The sequence below is a fragment of the Equus caballus genome, chromosome 8 (assembly GCF_041296265.1).
Source record: "Equus caballus isolate H_3958 breed thoroughbred chromosome 8, TB-T2T, whole genome shotgun sequence".
NCBI lineage: Eukaryota > Metazoa > Chordata > Mammalia > Perissodactyla > Equidae > Equus > Equus caballus.
Genome location: NC_091691.1, coordinates 31,879,636 through 31,893,858, shown reverse-complemented (window position 1 = coordinate 31,893,858; position 14,223 = coordinate 31,879,636). Strand labels below are relative to the sequence as shown.

The 14,223-nt window shown below is 58.7% G+C and overlaps 1 protein-coding gene across 12 annotated transcripts in view; it reads right to left on the bottom strand.

Moving 5' to 3' along the window:
• Positions 1–5,107: 5,107 nt before the first annotated feature.
• Positions 5,108–14,223, bottom strand: part of FBRSL1 (fibrosin like 1) — an 89,765-nt gene continuing 80,649 nt past the window's right edge. For 4 of the 12 annotated variants that reach the window (XM_070220477.1, XM_070220486.1, XM_070220476.1 and 1 more), the window contains 9 exons: positions 14,086–14,181; positions 13,224–13,292; positions 13,050–13,079; positions 12,744–12,815; positions 11,431–11,563; positions 9,556–9,633; positions 9,285–9,368; positions 8,787–8,994; positions 5,108–7,159 (listed from right to left, as the gene is read on the bottom strand). In XM_070220477.1, the coding sequence (XP_070076578.1) occupies positions 6,271–7,159; positions 8,787–8,994; positions 9,285–9,368; positions 9,556–9,633; positions 11,431–11,563; positions 12,744–12,815; positions 13,050–13,079; positions 13,224–13,292; positions 14,086–14,181 (1,659 nt within the window). In that variant the 3' untranslated portion in view covers positions 5,108–6,270. The remainder of the gene's footprint in view (positions 7,160–8,786; positions 8,995–9,284; positions 9,369–9,555; positions 9,634–11,430; positions 11,564–12,743; positions 12,816–13,049; positions 13,080–13,223; positions 13,293–14,085; positions 14,182–14,223) is intronic. The other 8 variants (XM_070220482.1, XM_023647375.2, XM_070220479.1 and 5 more) reach the window with 7 other exon arrangements.

The following is a 14,223-nucleotide window of genomic DNA, read 5'->3' as shown; positions in this document are numbered from 1 at the left end:
GGGCAAACCTTTCTGATTCCTAACTGGGGCGGGAGAGGCATGTAGAACCAGAGAGAGAAGGAAAACCCAAAAGTTTGTTTTTTGCAAAAAGTAATAAAATAGACAACCCTGTGAGAGTCTGATTGACAAAAGAGAGGAAATAGCAAGAAGCATGAGAAATGTGAAAGGCAACAAAATCCCTTAAATCATCTAAAAGGGTGTTAAAAATTATAGAAAGAGTATTGCAATGTGCTTGTGCTAATGTGGCCACACGTTTCAGAAAGCAGATCATTTCCCAGGAAGAGATAAATTGCCCAAATAGTCTCTAAAACCAGGAAGTGACGCTGGAGAGCCTGGTTCCCTCCTGCCGAGAGAGCCAGCGCCCAGGCCTGCACTGGCCGGGTGCTCAGGCTTGGAGGGGCTTCCTGCCAGCCTCTGCAATTCTGTCTCACAACGGTGCTCCAGAGCCGAGCAGTGTGCACAGCCTCGGATCCTCCCGAGAGGCTGGCCTTTCCATGGTGTTGAGACCAGACAAGGAGAGAATAACGCTGAATGCTGCCGGCCAATCTCGCAAACGTAAACACGAAATCCTCAGAGAGATATTAGCAAGACGGTCGGGTATCCCGTTAAGTGGTCACGCAGGCAAGGGAGAACAAAGTCCCAATTTTCTCCTCAGGATTCAGAAAAGTGGAATAAAATTTGGTTACGAAAGAGTTGTTTGGTTAAAGTGGTCAAGCGCGCAACTTTTAAAATCTTTTTTAAACTAAGAATCCCTGAATCAAGGTTGCCACAGCAATGCATGAGTACCCCAAAGATCACTGTGACACGTGTGGGTATTTTCATAAAAGCTCGGATGAATGAATGCAAGGATGGTTTGATGTTAGAACATCTGTTAATGTGACCTGTAATATTGGCAGATTAAAGGAGAAAAACCATGTGGTCAACTCAGTAGACACCAAAAATGTCCTAACATGAAACAGCCGGGTCTGATTAAAAAATTACCAAGAAAGTAAAACAGAAGAAAACCCAGCAACCAAACTCCCTGCTGCATATGGAGACAAGTGTCATACTTAATTGTGGTGCCTTAGAACCGTCCCCACCAAAGACAGGAAGACAAAAAAGAAAGGCCACTGCCCACTGCCATTCCCACAGTCCTGGAAGTCCGAGCTGACACAGTAACACAGAGAAACAGTGAAAAACAGACATTGAGGGAGGCCAGTCAGACTCCTACTGTCTGAAGGTGACCTCACAGTTGTCCTGGAAAATAAGGGAGTCGGCTGAAAGCTGCTGGAACTGGTACGGGGGCTCAGTAAACACATCCCTCAGGATAGGTGAGGTCATGCTGCCCTGATAAGTAGCCCGAGTCTCAGGGGCTCCTACTGCCTAGGCTCACCTCCCGGCCACACCACGTGTCCAGGGTGGGCCAGCCAACACTCTGCTCTGTCTTCCTCACCAGGAGCCAGACCGACACAGCAGCCACCCTTGGGAATTGTCCTGGCTCCACAGGACACCATACCAGCAGTTTGGTGCCCCAGCTCCGAAGCAACAGGTGCCACTTCCACAGATAAGGAACTGACCAGGGTGAGTCCCACAGCCCCACCCAGCTGCAGGGGGCCAGGAGAACAACCCTGCTCTGCACGCCTTTCGTGCGGAAGCGGGAGCTGGGAGTCCTGGGCACTGGCACTGTGTCTGCCACAGTGAGGTGTGCAGCAACGACATAAAACCAGGGCCATTCTGTACAACCCTAACAACCAACGAGAACACACAGCTGGATCAACAGCGTAAAACACTGGAATACACACAACAAGAAGCCGCAGGACTCAGATGAAGAAAATGAAAACCTTTACCAAATGACAGCAAAGGAAACCCAAATAAACTAGTGAGAGTCATGTGGTGGATTGGGAAGAATCAATATTGTAAAGGTGTCAATTCCCCCCCAAATTCACCTATAAATCCAATGCTGTCTCAAAATAAAGGTCATAGAAAAAAAATTAACAAAATTGGACAAGCTAATCCTAAAGTTACATGGAAAGAAAAGTCTGCAAGGACAGCAGGACTTCATGCTGCAGAATTTCCCCCCAACGTCTTCCTGGGCACCGCTGTCCTCCCGACTCTCCTGATCTGGGTTCTTTCTACTGCTTTCCATCTTTATTTGAATATTTCCTCTAGCAGCTTCCAAACAAAAGACCCAGGGAATAAATGTACGTCTGAATCCTCGTGTGTCTGAACATGTCTTTTTTCTTGGTATTCATGGTATTTGGCTGGGACGTTTTTTACATCACTTCTTTGAAATATCTCCACTCTATTTAGCTTTCTTTTTTCCTGAAAGTTCTATTAGTCAGATGATGAACATCTTGGAAAAATTCTCTAAGTCTCTTTCTTTTTCTTAATTTTTCAACTGTCTTTTGGTTTTACCTTTCAGGAAATTTTATAAATTTTATAAACTCTGTCTTTTAACCTTTTTATAGAAAAATTTTGACATTTATTTTAATTTCAAAGGTACTTTCTAGGGGGTAGTGGTGCAGTGTGGACTGTGGGTCCCTGGAGGCTGGTGCTGCATTACAGACGATGGTCCCTTATAGTCCACTCTTGTAGATTATGGTCCTTGGTGGGTGGTGCTTCACCACAATGCTCCCAGGAGGATGCCCTACCACAGAGAGTGCTCCCAGGAAGGTGTCCTACAACAGAGTGCTCCCAGGAAGGTGTCCCACCAGAGAGTGCTCCCAGGAGGATGCCCCACCACAGAGAGTGCTCCCAGGAGGATGTCCCACCACAGAGAGTGCTCCCAGGAAGGTGTCCCACCACAGAGAGTGCTCCCAGGAGGGTGTCCCACCACAGAGTGCTCCCAGGAAGGTGTCCCACCACAGAGAGTGCTCCCAGGAGGGTGTCCCACCACAGAGAGTGCTCCCAGGAAGGTGTCCTACAACAGAGTGCTCCCAGGAAGGTGTCCCACCAGAGAGTGCTCCCAGGAGGGTGTCCCACCACAGAGAGTGCTCCCAGGAGGATGCCCCACCACAGAGAGTGCTCCCAGGAGGATGCCCCACCACAGAGAGTGCTCCCAGGAGGATGCCCCACCACAGAGAGTGCTCCCAGGAGGATGTCCCACCACAGAGAGTGCTCCCAGGAAGGTGTCCCACCACAGAGAGTGCTCCCAGGAGGGTGTCCCACCACAGAGTGCTCCCAGGAAGGTGTCCCACCACAGAGAGTGCTCCCAGGAGGGTGTCCCACCACAGAGTGCTCCCAGGAAGGTGTCCCACCACAGAGAGTGCTCCCAGGAGGGTGTCCCACCACAGAGAGTGCTCCCAGGAGGGTATCCCACCAGAGAGTGCTCTTGGGAGGATGCCCCACTAGAGTGCTCCCCAGGGGGCAGAATTCTGCTATGAGTTTTGCTCCATCATAGGTCATCCCCCCCAAGGATGATACTCGACTAGATGTATGTCCCTTTGGACACAGATGATGTCCCTTTGGGATGGCCTGCCTCAGTGCAGGTACCCACACTCTCTCCTGCAGGTGACGTTCCATCAGGGGACTTTGCCTGGGACAGGGGCTGGAAGTACAGGCCTACTGCCCTCATCCCTGTGGTTCAGTGCAGACTGTGTCCTTTGGCTTTTAACTCAAATATTTCACTCCTTCACGTGATACCCCTGGACTCCCAGGTGGTCTTCGTCAAGTGAAGACCCTGAATTGTGTCCACCCTCCAATTATACCTATGGGTGAGTTCGCAGAGCCCCGGGGGCTGGTCGGGCCTCTGCTGCTCCTCACTGCCCTGCCCTGCCCTGCAGGGACCTGCAGTTGTGTGGGGTTTAGCCAGAGCCGGGCCATTGGTCCTCACACAGTCGCTGGCAGAACCCGGTGACAACCGAGTTGTCCCTGAAGATCCACGTGTAGGATCAGTTGAGATCAAGTTAAGACAAGGAAAAACCAAGACGTGCAAGTGGAAGCCACAGTTGCAGCTCAGGCACAGAGGCGCGGCTGGGCCGACCCCATGAGAAGTAACCCTTGCGGAAAAGCCCCATGTGGCTGGTGGTCTAGGCCCCAGGACAATGACTGTGGGGCTTGCCCCTCCTGCCACACCAGAAGCTTCTTCCTGGGGATAAAGGGCACTCCCAACCCACTGTGGGCACTCGGTGGTGGTTTGCCATAAGCGCCAACAGTGGGCTCACAGACCCTTCTCAGGCTGAGGGCAGTTCCAGGCCCGGATGCTCACTCAACGAGACAAATCTAATCAGGATGCTATGTCAGGGGCCCCATTCTAAACTGTGGCCAGGGCCCGCACTAAACGCAGGCAGCCGTGGTCCTCACTGCACGGGTGGGTGCCCCTGCTCTTCTCCTCCGGAGGGTGGAGGTGGCCAGCTCTGCCCCGCCCCCTCCCTCCCTGAGCTCTCATTTCTCCAACAAAGGGTCACTTGGCTTTGCATGGTGCCGGGGAGGAGGGGCAAGGCTGGCCCTCCATTGGACGTGCACCCCCAGAGCCGACAACTGGGCATAGAAAGAAGATGGGGCTGCACAGGCCTGGCAAACTCAGAGAACAAGTTCCACGTAGAACACCCGGCAGGTGACGTGGCAGACGAGGGGGTGGGGATGATGGGACAAGAAACAGAGCTGAGGGGCTGGCACCGTGGCTGAGTGGTTAAGTTTGCGTGCTCTGCAGCAGGTGGCCCAGTGTTTCGTTGGTTCGAATCCTGGGCGCGGACATGGCACTGCTCATCAAACCACGCTGAGGCAGCGACCCACAAGCCACAACTAGAAGGACCCACAACGAAGAATATACAACTATGTACCGGGGGGCTTTGTGGAGAAAAAGGAAAAAAGTAAAATCTTTAAAAAAAAAAAAAAGAAACAGAGCTGAGGGCAAGATGAAGCGCTGGGCAAGGGCCGGGATCGGAAGGAGTCTCAGCAGCAGGAAGAGCCCTGGGGGAGTGGGTCAGGGGAAGCTGCAGACGGGAAGAGTAGAAACCAGCCCCAACGCTCCACTTCCAGGCAAGGGCACGGGCAACAGGGCTCTGCCCAAGGCCCTGGCCACCTGGCGGGGGGTCATGGCCCCAGGGGAGGAGCCGAGGGGGGCGGGGTGTCAGCCTGTGGAGCACGGCCCCCACCTGCCCAACGCCACACAAAACACTCGACCACCTTTCCATCCAAAACCAAGGCTGTATTTATCGTCGTTGACAAGAGAACAGAAAGTTTAAAATGCCGAGGGCCACAGTGGACACGGGGGTTGGAAACACAGACCTGAACTGACAAGGCTCGGAAGCCGGGCAGACACAGGTGTGGACATCAGGAAACAAAAGGGACGTTGATGGCAGGACACGGTGATGCCTGTGAGGTTCTGAAAGCAAAATCAAAACCAAAAGGAAATTGTGCCGAAGCTTCCGCTGGTGGAGGAACTGAGACGGCCATGCCGACGCCGGCAGAGGAGAAAGCAGGTGAAGGCGCTGGGTTTGTCACCAGCTTTAGACTCTTCGCTTCTGAAATTCTGCTTGCCTGGCACAGAACCCAAGAACACTGCACGATCCGCACGAGGGTCCACCCAAGTGTCCGTGCGGCCAGAGCCGGCCAGTCCCGAGCCGGTGCCCCTGGAGCTGGGGAGCCCGCAGGGGTCTGCTCTGTGGCGTCCCGCCTCCCCGGACAGCCCCCAGGCGGCCGGTGGCTTGCATAGTTGAAGGATCGTTGCTGCAGTTAAACTGGGAGGGCTTCCAACTGACAGCGAGGGAGTCTTTCGTGACCACGTTAAACAAACAACCACAGGGGCTTCTAGAAACTGTTTTTATAAAGTCTACCTAGGTTAAGAATTTAATAACGTCATATATTTATATTAACAGACTATTTACACTTATTTCACTTTTTTTAAAAACAAACTGAAAAAGAAATTCTCTTACACTTCTGCATAATAAGGCCAAAAAAAGTTTTGTACATTACTATTAATCATTATTTTAATATATATCTGTAGCTTCGGTTCCAAGTACCACGGGAGGGCCAGGGCCGGGCCTGAGTGGGGCCTCACAGTGCGTTGGACAAAATGACCGTTTTTTCTCCATAAATAAGACAAAAAAACTCCTGGCGCTCTGGAGAGGGATCAGAGGCCGTTAAGTCACAAACCCGAACTAAAAATAAAAAAGCAAAAGTTTCTTTTTTGTCTAAAGAGCACAAAATTGAAAAAAATACAAATCTATTAAAAACGCTCTCACCTGTGGGAGAAAATGTACAAACTTCAGTTTTCTTCCGACAGCCTAACCTCAAGCTCGGAAAACACAAGCGCCCCCGGACCTGCCGCCGGCTGTGCTTGGGGCGGGACTACCGCGCCTCCACCTCCGGCGGGTTGCGGGACGGCGAGTAGTCGCGCGCCTCGCCGGGCCCGTGGCCCCCGAGCGGCGTAGTCCTGCTCCGCGGCGGCGGCCCGGGGGGCGTGGGGGGCGCGCCCGCGGCCACCAGGGGGGGCGGCGCGCCGAGCGCGGCGGCGGCGGGCGGGGTCCGCGCCAGGAGCCCGTTGTGCAGGGCGGCGGCGGCGGGCCCGAGGCGCGGGTAGTGCAGGGCGCCCAGCGCGGGCAGGAGCGTGGCGCCGTCCAGGTGCGCGGCGGCAGGCAGGTGCGGGGCGGCGCCCAGGTGCGCGGCCCGCGCGCGCTCCAACTCCTCGCGGCGCGCCTCCCGCAGGCGCTCGGGGCTGTAGTCGTGCGGCTCGCGGTCGCGGTAGGGGCGCTCGGGGGGCTCGAGGAGGGTGGCGGGGCCCGGGGGTGGGGCGCCGGTGGGCCCAGCGCGGCGCGGCAGCTCCAGGCCGCGGTAGGCGTCGCGCAGCGGCTCCCACGCGAAGCCCAGGCGCTCGCGGCCCGCGGGGCCCGGGCCGAGCTGCAGGGGCGCAGGGGGCGCGCGCGGGCGCTCGGGCGCGGGGTGCAGGCCGCCCGCCGGGGGCTCGGGCGCATCACCGTCCTCCCTGCGCTCCTCCTTGACCTTCACGTCGCCCAGGGGCGCCTTGATGTAGGGCGACGGCGGCCGCGCGACCAGCTTGGCGCCATCCTCCTTGGCCGGAGAGCGGCTGTCCTTGACGCGGGGCTCGGCCTCGCGCTCCGCGGGGACCCCTGGCCGGCTCGGCTCGCCCTGGCCGCGGAGCAGGAGACTGCTGACCGGGTGGCCCACGGGGGCTGCAGGCGACGCCCGGCTCAGCAGGCGCGTCTTCTCCAAGAGGTCCCTGGGAGCAACAGACAGACACCCCCATCAGCCTAGGAGAAGGATGTCACCCTCTGTGACAGGACACCCCGAAGCAAGCTGTTTGCTACCAAGTTCCCACCTCAGCACAGCGGGGCCATCGCCTAGGGCTGTGTGTGGGGGTCCCTCAGCACCCGAGTTCTTGCAGAATTGCTAGCAGCACACAGTGATGACAAACCCGCACCCCCTCGAAGGAATCTCAACACCCACAGGCTCCCTCTCCTCATAAACCCGGAAACCAACTTTGCAGCAGAACCCAGGAGCTCTCCATGCCAACCCAGGCCGCCGAATCTCTGAACCAGGACAGACTCTCAGCCAGGAACTTAGGGGAGTTCTCCGCCCAGGCCCCAAATCTACCCGAGGGACGGGGGATCCTGGAATCCCTTCCTTGTCGAGTGTGGGGATCCTGGAATCCCTTCCTTGTCGAGTGTGGGCAGCCTGGCGGGGGTGGACCACAGCTCTACCCGCCCCATCACAGTCCTGCTCTCATCCCCCAGGGCTAGTCGTACACTGTGGCCTCAGCTGGGGACCCCCCCCCCAAAAGGGGCTGTGCCAGCTGCGAAGGTCAGGCCCGAGGCACTGGTTGCTTTTCCCCTCGCAGCCCCCAGGTGCCCCTGCCCCCCTGCCCTTGGAACCCCCTTGCTGCACCTGGCTACCACCCTACAGAATCTCAGCCCCTTGACCCTCTGCAATGACAGTGCTGCCTCCAGGACGTCCGCAGGCCCTGGGCTGTTTCCCGGTGTCCTTCCTCGGTCTTGTGACATATGTCCCCGCCGTTTTCTATGCTAACTTGAGGTGGCACTCTCGCCTCACCCTCCCATCTCTGCGTATGCACTCCCATGCCCAGCAGTGCCTGGCACACTGCAACGCCCCCCCAGTGAGATGCCCCAGACTCAGGATTCTGGGGAAAAGTCAGGGGAGAGGGTCTGGCAGAGACTGGCCGGAAGCCCTCCTCTGCTCCTGTCCACACAGCCAGCCACAACTCCTCAGGGCCCCCAGGTCCTAGACTCAGCCACTGACTTTAGAACATGACTCCTACCTCCGCTGCCCCACCTAGCCTAGCTGCCCCCATGGGCAGACAAGCTTGGCTCCTGCCCTCTAGGCAAAGGGGCTTCCTACAAATGCCCCTCCCAGGCCCGGGCCCCCTGGCTCAGCAGCCCCCACCTGGATGGTCCAGCCCCCTCCCACATGCAGTAGTGTCCCCTGCCCACCCAGAGCCAGGGGTGAATCAGAAGCCTTCACTGGTCTGCTGACTAAGCTCCTCCAGAGGTCCCACTGTGGTCCACACACTGTTGTCCCTGTGCTGCCCCACGAGCGGGGGAAACAACTCCCCATGGCTCCTGCCCAGATCCTGCCCCATCAGAGGTCCTCCATGGGGGCAGGGTTGGGGTGCTTGCTGTGGGGGTCCTCTTTCTCTTGGCCTTTCCCCGCCCCGAGGGTGCAGCCTTCACCTCCCTCCCAGTGAGGGAGGTCTTAGGGCAGAGCCTAGTTTGACCCACATGCCCTAGAGCTCTGCAGGAAACTGGGTGGGGACTGAGATGCTGGGAGGGTCAGAAGTGGAGACGGGGGAGGGGAGGGGGCACAAGGGGAGGGGGACAATGAATACTCACCGCTCTCGCTCCTCCCGGCACTTGTCTGGCTCTCGGTCGTGGTTGGTCAGAGCTGAGACCCGCTCGGCGTCTGCGGTCTTGGGCCATGGCGGTGGTGGTGTAGGGAAGGAGGGCGGTGCACGGTGCAGCCGGTTCCAGGCCTCATGGGGGCTGGGCAGGCCATGCAGCGTGGAGCCCTCCTTGGGGGCAAAGAGGCTGCCGCCAGGAGCTGGGGGGGGTGGGGGCGTGAGGCCAGTCTGCTGCCCACCCACACCGAGTGTCCCCGCCGAACCGCAGGGCTGCTAGGGAAAAGGACAGTTCCCGGACCCCAGGCTGGTGCTGTGAAGAGGTGTTCCCCGGGGAGGGGGTGAGGCGGATGGCCGATCGGCACAGGAGCAGCCCCAGACTGCATGTGTGTGGACGTGCGTGCATGCACGCGCGTGTGTGGGGAGGATGAATGTGTGTGCAGGAAGGGTATGCGCGCATGTGCACGGAAAGCAGGTGCCGGTGGTCACTCACTCAGTGCATGGCTGCCCAGGCCTCCGAAGGCGTTGCTGCCCAGGCTCCCGAGGCCCCCAAAGGTGCCTGATCTGCTGAAAGGGTCTGTGGGGGCAGCCAGCACTCAGAGGTCTGTGTGGCTCCCACCAGGGCTCCCACCTGCACACGGGCCCTCCTCTGTGGCTCCAGAACCTGGCAGATGCCACCAATACAATTCCCACCCACCTATGTCCCTAGAGCCCCGAGGTCTGCAGAGGCCAGCCAGACCCCACGGACCTCAGGTGGCACCTACCTGTCAGGTGACCAGTGGGCAGGAAGCTGCCAGGATGGGCTGAGGGTCCAAATGGGTTGGTGGTGGGATGGGCAGCACCTGTGGGGGGCAGGTTGGTGGAGGCCCAAGTGCACCTGGAGCCACCTGTCTGTGGCTCGTTCCCAGGGTGGAGGCACCCCAGCTTCCTCTGGGAACCACTACTTCCACTGAAGCGCGTGACCAGGTAGGAATGGGTTTGGTCTCTTCCCTGGAATCTGGAGGACCCCAGGGGAGCAGGGATGGAGGAGGCAGTGATGGCAGTGGAGCCCCAGAGGAAAGAGGGCAGAGAGAGAAACGGTCTGAGACAGCCTTCACGAGCTGCTTCCGAAGCCAGTGATCCTGGAGTTTCCACCAGACAGCTAGTGAAGGATCCTGGCTGCTCAGCAGTGGGTGGGGTCTTTGGTCCTGATGGGCACTGGCTTGAGCAGCTTCTCCTGTGGTGCCCCCCAGCTGCAGCCACAGCCCACAAGTGTTGCCACAGCATCAGCCTTGTCACCCCATCTGTGGTCCTGCCTGGCTCCCCCGACACCCCAGAACTGAACAGGTGAGAGGGGCATTGGCCTTGGGAAGGGGCTGTGGGGTGAGGAGCAGGCCCTGCCATGTGGGGTTGGGCAGGCGCCCTCCAATCTCAAGGACAGGTTTCTGCTAAGACCTGTGACGTGGGCACCCCCTCACATCTCTCCAGCTCCCTCCATCTTTGGGGACCCCAACAATGGCGCATTCACAGCCTCCTGCTGGGGGCCCCCAGAGGTGAACTTCTCCACTGTGGACACATGCACTTTCCAATCTCCACGGAGCTCTCGACTAGAAAGTTAACCACGTCTGAATGACTCAGAAGTTGAAGAAATCAAACCAGAGATGTGATAACAGCTGCCCTGGAGCTGATGGAGACAGCGTGTCAGTGGGAAACGGTTGCCTTAAAAGGCACATGCTGTAAGGAGAGGCCAATGAGCTGCCATTCAAGGAGTCATGAAGATGGGCAGGCAAACAGGCAGCCAGAGGAGGAGGGGGGCGGGCGGAGCCCAGCCGAGGGTCCACAGGCACAGGGCCCAGGCCGGGTGGGGCAAGTCCCGGGGGAGGGGGATGGCAGAGGCAGAGCAGGACAGGCCGTGGGGGGAGCTCAGGCTCCGTGTGGCACCAAGGGCATGAGGCTGCAGCCTGGGCTCCACACTGAGCACATATCCCACAGGCTCCAGCCTAATTAGACTGCTGGCTGCCACCCTCTGCCTGGACTGGGGTCTGGAGGCCATCAGGGCATTGGGCCGGGGGCTGGGAAGAGCCACTGTGCTTGTGAGGCCAGCCCGGTGACCCCATCCATGCCTGTCACTCCAGCATGGTGGTGGGCCTACATGAAAATAGAGCAGGGAGTGGGGGGGGGCAGTGGCGAGGGGACAGTCAGGGTGGCTCTCTCTCTCAGCCGTGAGGGTGGTTTATCCTGGGAGTGCTACTAGTGAGTCCTCCAACCTGGGGGTGCTCCTGGGAACCCCGACACAGCAAGACTGTGGTGTGTCTGCAGTGGGGGACGAGCATGGGGCCGTGGGAGCAGCTTCCTGCCATTCCGAGAAAAGCCCAAAGCCTCCCTGGGAGGGAGCAGGGCTGCATGACGGGCAGCACAGGCCTCGCAGGCCGGGGAGGACGTCAGAGTGAAACCCGGGAGAGGACGGAGCGCCCAGAGGGCACACGCACGGTTCGGGTGAGCCCCGGGAAGCGTGTGCAAGGAGAAGGGGAGGACAGCAGAACTGATGAGTTACAGCAGTGAAAGGAAAACGCTGCTGTGTCAGAGGGAGAAGGCGAGATCACTCTGCCCACTGGGCAGCCCCTCCTTGCAGCGCGGACGGCTGCTTCCCGGAGCCTTACCCGAGGCGGAGAGGAGGGGCCGGGCCAGGTCCTGCGGGTAGTGGAACCCGGCAAACACACCCGGGGCGGGGGGTCTGCTGAACAAGTCCAGCTTGGCGGCCACCTCCAGCTTGTGGGGGTCCAGCTGCATCTGCTGAGAGGGACAGAGCGTGTCCAGGGGCCGCCTCTATCCTATGATGGCCTGAGCCCGCGGCCCACAGAGTCGCAGTGCCCACGAGCCCCCAGGTGCCATCTTGCCTGCTCTCGGGCACATAGAGGGGGTGAGGGACAGTAGGCTTGTCCCAGTGATGTCCCCTGCCTCAGGGGACCAACCATCGTCACAGCCTGTGGTGCTAACACAGGTTACACTTGAGGTGTTTCCTTTTCATGTGGTCTGCTGCTGCATTTTACACTTAAAGCACATCTCAATTTGGACATTACACTCTCATCAGGAATAGTTTGTGTTTGGATTTTGTAAACTTGAATTAAAAAAGTAAATTCACATACCCAAGTTGTTGCAAATATGCTACGAGTTTTCCAACGACTGAATTTAGCATCAGTATTAAAATTTAAACTTACTAAAATTAAACTAAAAAGCCTGTCCCTCAGTTGTGACAGCTTCATGAGGCAGGGGACCCGGCTGCGTCCTCCCTCTGCTCCCACTGCACAGTCTGCAGCAGGGGTGGCTCCATGAGCAGTGACGGTGGAGGGGCCACCCGTATGAGGACAGTCCCTCTGCCTTCCAGGGGCCCTACCCCAGCATCTTCACATCGAAATGCAGTGTTTCATTACAAACCCCTTTCGTTTGGCTTGTCCTTGTAGCATGTTTAGGACATCATGATTTTAAAGGTGTGTGTGGAGGTGACGTGTTACCCGACTGAGATGCACTAAAGGGCGTTAGATAGGAACCCTTCTGTGACGTGGGGCTGGGTCCCAGGGGGCCGAGGCTGCCATTTGCCCTGGCCCTCACCCACCCTGCCCTTGCTCAGCCCCCAGCCCGCTGTCCCCGACCTCCATAGCTGCCTCTTCCCTGTGTCATCAGAGTCACCCTGCAGGGAGGCTCCACCGTGGCCAGGGCACCTGCCACCACTGTGCTGGGACAGGGGACGGTCTTGTAGTTCCTCCCAAACCCCCACCCGGTCATCCAGGTGCTGACCTGGTGACCCCTGCCTCTCCACCGTGGGAAATGACCTCAGTTCTCTGCCCCTGCCATCCTGCCTGCTCCCCTTGCCTACCCCTCACAGCCAGCTCAGTGCCCAGGCAAGGGGCACGGGGCAGATGTGTGAGGACCCTGGACACACCTGCAGGTGCGTGGAGCTGTGACTCGTGCTCACCTTCATCTTCTGCTGATGGTGGTAGATCTGCCAGGCGATCTGCACGTGGACGGCACACCACTTCCCCGGCTTCTGCGACAGGATGGGCGACACGCTCAGCCGTGTGACCGGGGCCTCCTCGCTGCTCCCTCCTCATCACCCCAGATTCCTGCTGTCGCGGGGCACCCCCGGCCACCATGGGGCACTAGTCTTCCACAGCCAAGGACTCTCCCTGAGGTCCCAAGACCCCTTCCTCCCAAGATGTACACTTACACGTGCACACACGCGCACACCCTCGTGTGCACAGACGCATGCACACACACTCACCCTGACCGCTGTCCGGTACGGGTCGGACACCTGTCATCGACAGAGGAAACATTAGGTCCAGGCTCTGCTGGGGGACGAACCGCGGGGTGGGTGAGGACATGCCTACATGGCCTCCACTGGGGGGCTGGCCAGGACGCTCCCAGGGAGGGAGGAATGGGCACCACTATCACCTACCCCAGGGGCTTTCTGGAGGAGGGTGTGAACAGCACTGGCCCGGCCTGTTATCTCGATTGGGTTTGAAGTCTGAGGGGAGAGAGTTACAGGGAGTGAAACAACTGAGGAGACCCCAGGCCCAGGTAGCAGGAGACCCCCGAGGTGCCCATGCCCCCACTGCTCTGCCTATGGGGCCCTGCATGCTGCCACCCACGGGCAGCCTGGCTTCCTACCACATTTTCAGTTCAGGGGTTTCTGCAACGGTTGGAATAAAAGGCTCTCGACACTGATGCACCTGGGCCAGCGGCCAAGGCAGCTCTCCTTCAGGGAAGGTGAGCAGAGCAAGCCCGGTTTCCTGACGTGGGGCCTGAGGTGGGGTGCTTCCTGCCTCAGCCCCCTGCAGTATGGATGGCCCTGTGTTGGCCACCTCACTCAGACCTTCCCTCTACAGTGCTCCTCCTGCCCCAAGCTGCAGCGGTCCCGGCGGAGGGTGACTGTGCATGAAGCATGGCCCTGGTGGCCCCTGCTGTACAGAAAGCCTGCCCCACCCTGCCCTGCCCAATTTCTGTCTAGTCTGAGAGCCCCACAGAGGGTCACGGTGTTCTATATTGAGGCTGAGGCTGCTCGGGGGTACACGTGTCCACACGGTCCTCTGCATACTGCCACTCCACTCCTGGGGATGCCTCGTTTGGAGCCCCCAGCCCCCTCCCACTGTGGGTACAGACAGACACAGCCCACTCGGCCTGGGTGCTCCCACCAGCACCTGGGTCACGACAGGTACAACAGCAGGGCGAGGGGGCAGAGCTGCTCCTGGAGACCAAGGATTGGGGGCCAGTCCTACAGCAACCCCCCGCCCACCACCACACCAGGGAGCAGCCAGTACCTTGGGTTGAAAAGCACCCTGCAGGGACCCAAAGGGGCCTGGGTGTGGGAGCAGGGTGGGCAGTCCTGGGATGGCAGGAGGGAAGGACGGGAAAAACTGTAAGAGAAGGAGGGAGGAGTGTTCCAGGGCCTGGCCAGT